Source organism: Drosophila persimilis, unplaced genomic scaffold (assembly GCF_003286085.1).
Source record: "Drosophila persimilis strain 14011-0111.01,24,50 unplaced genomic scaffold, DperRS2 tig00000808-arrow-arrow-pilon, whole genome shotgun sequence".
Classification (NCBI taxonomy): domain Eukaryota; kingdom Metazoa; phylum Arthropoda; class Insecta; order Diptera; family Drosophilidae; genus Drosophila; species Drosophila persimilis.
Window position 1 is genome coordinate 362291 of NW_020825357.1, and position 5670 is coordinate 367960.

Consider the following 5670-nt stretch of genomic DNA (forward strand, 5'->3'; position numbering starts at 1 on the left):
TTTTTGTTGTTGCTGTTGTTGTTGTGCGTTTTTGGTAGTTGTGTGAATTACCGTTGATTGTTTTCATCAACGATTGTAATGAAGTAAATTATGAGCAGTCCTCCGGTTGCCCGTTTCCCCGTTTCGGATCTCTTTTGTTGTTAATTAGCGTTAATTTGATGTAGAACTCTCGACCGGGTGTGGCTCTGTCTTTTATTGTTATTTGATTGTGTGCAATATGTTGAAAAAAAAAACAGTCTTTAGCACCTCCATATAACCATTGGAAGAACCCCCCATTTCCATACAATCTGTTGAAAATATTCGGCAAGAACTAAGCCACATTCCAGCTTATTTCCTGCACCACACAATTGAGATATAGCCTCGATTAGAACCCATTCGATATGGCCCACTCCCATTCCCATTCCCATAAAGTGTCACAATTTAATGAGTAGAAATTAACTGATATTAGCAGCGTTTTAATTAAACACAAGTTTTGCAATGACAAGCGAACATTCTACTCTGCATAAGTACCCACATGTTGCCACATGGGACAGGACCCAACCCAGTCCCAGTCCCAGCCCCAGCCCAAACCCATTCCCCCATAAACTATGATATTTTAGCACAGTTTTAGCATGTCCTGAGGGGCCGCCGCACGCCGTCAGACCATTAAAATCTCTCACAAACTTGCAATTATTTTTAAGCAGATGTTACCCAATATATATACAGTGCGTTTCACTGCCATAAGACAGGTGTAAAATTCAATAAAATAATACAAAAATATCTATTGTAAATAATCCTCCAATCCTGTGAAATTAATTAACTTTTTCGCCATTATCTTTTGGCATTTGTTTACCCACGCCTTATGTCTATGATACCCACTGTAGATGAAAACGCCCTCATAGGACACTACTCTATCCTAGGCAAAATATATAGGAAAAAAAATAAGTGGAAATTGCAGCAAAAATGAAAATGAAAACCCCGAATGCAAATAGAAGACACGCAATGACATGACATGATAATTTCCCCCCTTGGTGGGCGACTATGGGACATGAAGGTGAGCCACGAGTACGCCAGGGGAGCGGGAGGGGTCGAGGGGGACGGGAACGGGGACTCCTTTTGTTTTTAACACTTACCCTACTGGTGGCACAATGGGGTTGCTGCTACGCACATTTCAGCAGATGTTGAGGTTTTGCCATGCAATTGCAAATGCAAAAAAAAATAAATAAGGGAACAAAAATAAGCTATCGAATCGAAGCGAGTGATACCCTATACATAATCAATCATCACTTTCGGATGAGCGGAATAACCAATTTATTACATTTTTTATGACACATTTTGATATTGTTTAGAGATTTTTCATACATATATACTCGTAGATGTGGTGCTTTATTGACTGGTGATTCCTCTTCGTGTTCTATAAAAGGCAGTAGATATTATATCTCAAAGCTATGGCTCCAAATCGTCGGTGGAAGCTGTTCAGCCATGCCTGTATATCCCCCAAAAGGTTGGTAATCTCCACCTCTCAGCCAAATCGTGGCTCCCTCTGCTAGGGTATATGCAAGTAAAATAAAGGAAGTAAAAAGGCAGGCAAGTCCCTGGCTCTGTGCAGGGGCAACGTAACCCTAACCTGCATCTTGCAGCTCTTGCAGTTGACAGCAGAGGCAGCAGCGGCGGCAGCGGCAGTAGCATCGGAGTTGCCGAGTCAGGGACTCTCCTCACTCCCGGTTCATTGACCGCATTAAATGTGCGTAGAGAGTGCGTGCCTGAATGCCAGGAGATTCCCGTTTTTCAATGAGGTTCAAGATATGCTTTTACAGTATTTGCATTTGGCGAAAGTCGATTTCCTTGATGCCGCCCTGCGATGCGTTTACACAAGCTTTTTGAAGTCGCCAGTTATCCTTTTACCGCTTCGAAGCTTCGCCTGCCATTGCCTCAGATACTTCTCCCCCCCACAAAGCCTCAGATACTTCACCTTCCATGGCTGCAGAGGCCAAGACTTCTTGGCGGTTACCCTTTGTTTTTAATCGACAAAGTGCAGGAGGGATTCCTCTCAAAAGGTAAACTTCTTTGGTATTTGTATCTGCAGCTCTTGTGGTTGAACTTTTGTGGTTACTCTCTCCGCTTGGTAGCCAGAGGTTGGGTCAAAGACTCGTCTCAGGGCGTGGGTAAAATTCATTTGAGTTTGCATATATTTTAAAAAGAATTTTTAAAGATTTTGGAATGAATAAACTGACTAAAGAAAAGATAATTTTGTTTAAATCAACTAGTTGATGCGGCAAACCATTTTGAGCCATTTCTGTTGACCCGAACGATGTCATTTGAAATAGGTTTTAGGCGCAACACATATTTAGCTCCTCACAATAGTCAAATTCCTTGTCCAAAGCACCGATCAGCACTTTTGAATGAGCGCAATATTCAATATTCAACCTTTTAAGTCCTCTCTTTCCGCCAACTTCCTTCCCAGGTTACTGTTTTCCCTCTCTCTCCAAGCTCTTAGCATCTCTGAGTCCTTCTTAAACCACTCTAACCAGTCTCTTCTCCACCATGACTGCTGTACCCCCTGCCGCCGCTCTACCCATTCGTTTCCACCTCTTGAAACCTTTTCGCATTTCTTGGTCTGTGTATCTTTTTTCTGTGTTTTATCATCAGGCATTTATTTACCACTTGATATGCATTCTTAATTACAAAAGTCGTTGCGATACCCCATAGAGGCTCTCTCTCTCTGTCTATTTCGCCCACTCTCAATGGCTGTTCGTTTGATGTATGTCTCTGACTGACACTTGAGGGTGGACAGAGACACATTTCTAAATTAATTTGCATAAATTGTTGAGGCCTTCGACTTGCCAGATTTTTTTTATTTGTCATCCCGCAGAGGGCCACAGAGGCTGGGCATAGGGTTAGGGTTACGGTTAGGGTTAGGGTTAGGGTTAGGGTTAGGCAACTCCTTAACTGCATGTCAGTGTGCCTGTCAGTGGAGTTGTCAGAGGGGAAAGTACCACCGACCGCTCTCCACGAAGACACTTTTGTATTAATTGAAGCGTAAAAAGAAAGAAAATTTAGCCGAGCTGAAAAAGGGTCTCGGGGGCTGGGGCTGGGCCTGGGCCTGGTCTGCGCTTATACTCTACTCTTCTCTGTGTTTTTTTTTTTGTGTGTGTCCTGGCCCCTCTCTCCGGCTTGTTAATCCTGGTGCCTGGGCCTGGGCCCGTGCGAGTCAATAACCTTTTAATGAGATTTATAACTGTCTGTCTGCCTGTGAGAGTGTGAGAGAGGTGTGTCCCCGTAAGATTATTGAGGTATTACAATGTTGAAAGTATCTGGGGAAAGGCTTTTCCTTTCCCTCCCCTTGTTAGCCGAGAGCCGCTTACAGAAAATTAACGTTTAGTTTGAGGCTTAAACAAATTTGCATATCAGTTCCCCCCCCCCTCCCTTGCCCCCTTGTTGATGCCCTCTCCGGGCCGGATTAGTGTCAGGGAAGTCTCTCGTCGAGCCATCATCATTCATCATCTCTGGATCTGGATCTGGATCTGGATGTGACTCCTGTCTTTGGCTTATCCAAACATTTGGCAGGTAGGACCCCAGCGAGAAGATCGATCGGCACTGCAAACACAGTTCTCACAGTTCCCGACACCCTCTCATAGGCTCTCTAGCCCTCTCTCTCTCTCTCTCGCGATGGACTGTCATTGTGTGTTGATTGCCACCTGCCGTCCGGGCTAATGACGCGTGACTGGCTGCCACCTAATGTTGTCAGTTGCAACCCAGATATTACCAATAATATCCCGCTATACGGCATTGACTTCACCCCCACACCCACCCCCGCCCCCAGCCCCAGAGGGGTCTAATCATAGGCTTGTTCCTAGGCGGTGTTCCTGCCCGTCTTCCTGTTCAATGGCTGTAATTGTCACTTTTGATTATGTCAAGATGACTTTATAATTGCCCCGCACACACACACACACACACACACACACACGTGTGACGCCTTAAGTGGCGGTTGCAACCACACGTAGGCGGCCGCATAATTTGCAAACCGTTGGCCAAAAGCGTAAATTACTGTAATTTTGCAGGCAGCAGTAGCCGCCACACTCGCAACCGGAAATGTGAGACAGAAAAGGCTCCAAGGGCTCCGTTCTTTGTAATTGGCCTGGCAAAGGGAATCACTGTTCGCAGTCCTCAATAATTTATTGATAAAAGGAGACGTTTCGATTTGATGTGTTAAGCAATTTGTAATTACAGGCCTCGGGCCCAGCTGAAGAGCTGAAGTTCCCCCCACAACACTGCAATCAAATGCCCAAAATTGTGGCCCCTAATCCCGCTTCTTGGTGTCCACATAACCAAAGCGCAGCCGCAGCTGTTCGTAGAAGACGAGGAGGCAAACTGTGGCCGGTCCTTTGCGCAACATGGTCGGTGCTAGTCCTCGAAATGGTCCAAGCTTGCCAAACCGCATCATGTGCTTCAGGGCATGCGAAATGCTGGGGAATTGCCCGGGTCGAGCGTTCATCATAAGCGTTTTGAGAACGTCGAACGGATGCGAGATGACCGTGGAGAAGATCGAGGATATTAGAGAGCTATCAAAGTGCAGAACGATGTCATCTTTCATGCCGAATCGTGTGCTCAACTTGGTCTTGACCTTGACGTGGGGGAGGGGGGGAGAGAAGGCTCATCAGTCTGTCCGCTGTCTCATATCCAAGGTACTCACAATATCGTACAGCCCTATCTGGCCACAGGTGTTCACCGCGGCCTTGAGGACCGCCGAAGTGCCACCGGTGTATAGGGCCCGCCAGCCCTCCTCCCTGGAAATTCGGACGAAGGCATCGACGATGTTCCTATAGCTAGGATCGTGAGGGGGGGGGAGAAATCCATGAAATTGTCGGCTGTTCACAGGCCAAACTTGCTTACTTGCGGCGCTCTCCGTGCGGTAGCTTCATGTCGTTCTGCATCCGGACATTGATCAGATCCATGGGTATGCCGCAGATCGAGGCCGCGGCTCCGGCAAAGCCCGACAGTCCCAGCTTGGCCAGATTGCTGTTGGGCACGACGTCCGCATGGCGGCCCACCTCGTAGATCCCGAAACGGATATTGGTGCTGGTCATCTGGCGCAGGGCAGCCGCCGAGAAGCCATTGTAAAATCCCAAAGGCCCTGTCCCGGAACACACAGAATAATTAGTCGCCGGACCGCAATTCGCGTAGCTCCTCGCTTACCTCGCAGTCGCATCACCTTACCAGCCGTTTGCAGCATGCCCTTCTTATTCTTTTGGGTCTGCATGTGAGTTTTCACAAGGTCCACGGGCGCCACCACACAGGCCACAATCGTGGAGGCCACACCGGCGGACCAGCAGCGAGCGCGCAGCTCCGGCTTCTCCGTGTTTTTTTTGTACACGATTTTATGCATTGTGCTACACTGATCACCGAGATTTTAGCCCGTTTTGGGAATAGCTTGCACAATTTTTGCTAATTTTCTCGCTTGACAATGCCACTGACGATGATGGTGTACAATCGAGTCTACATTTTTTGACTTTTCTTATATCGATACCAAAAATGTTAAGTGGGGGAATGGCAAAAGTATCGATTGCTTTCATTTGCCAGTCAAACTTGCGATACTTTCTGTTGGAGGTTTGAAAGTAGGGTTATTGCAGGTTATGTCCGCGGCTTGGCGGCCCCCCTCGACCTCGAGAAGCTTGGCCATCAGAAAAGAGG

The 5670-nt window shown here is 47.0% G+C and overlaps 1 protein-coding gene across 1 annotated transcript; it reads right to left on the reverse strand.

Moving 5' to 3' along the window:
- Positions 1-4249: 4249 nt before the first annotated feature.
- Positions 4250-5436, reverse strand: LOC6599025 (mitochondrial dicarboxylate carrier). Its single transcript, XM_002024106.2, has 4 exons — positions 5176-5436; positions 4873-5113; positions 4673-4805; positions 4250-4603 (listed from the first exon to the last, which is right to left on the reverse strand). Exons 1-4 carry the CDS (start codon positions 5363-5365, stop codon positions 4280-4282), a joined length of 888 nt encoding a protein of 295 aa, XP_002024142.1. The 5' UTR covers positions 5366-5436; the 3' UTR covers positions 4250-4279.
- Between the last annotated feature and the right edge of the window lie 234 nt (positions 5437-5670).

Coding starts and splice junctions, on each gene's coding strand:
- LOC6599025 (XM_002024106.2), bottom strand. CDS start 5,365: ATGCATAAAATCGTGTACAAAAAAAACACGGAGAAGCCGGAGCTGCGC. Junction 4,806..4,872: donor CCGCACGGAGAGCGCCGCAA/GTAAGCAAGTTT, acceptor TCACGATCCTAG/CTATAGGAACATCGTCGATG. Junction 4,604..4,672: donor AGATAGGGCTGTACGATATT/GTGAGTACCTTG, acceptor CCCCACGTCAAG/GTCAAGACCAAGTTGAGCAC.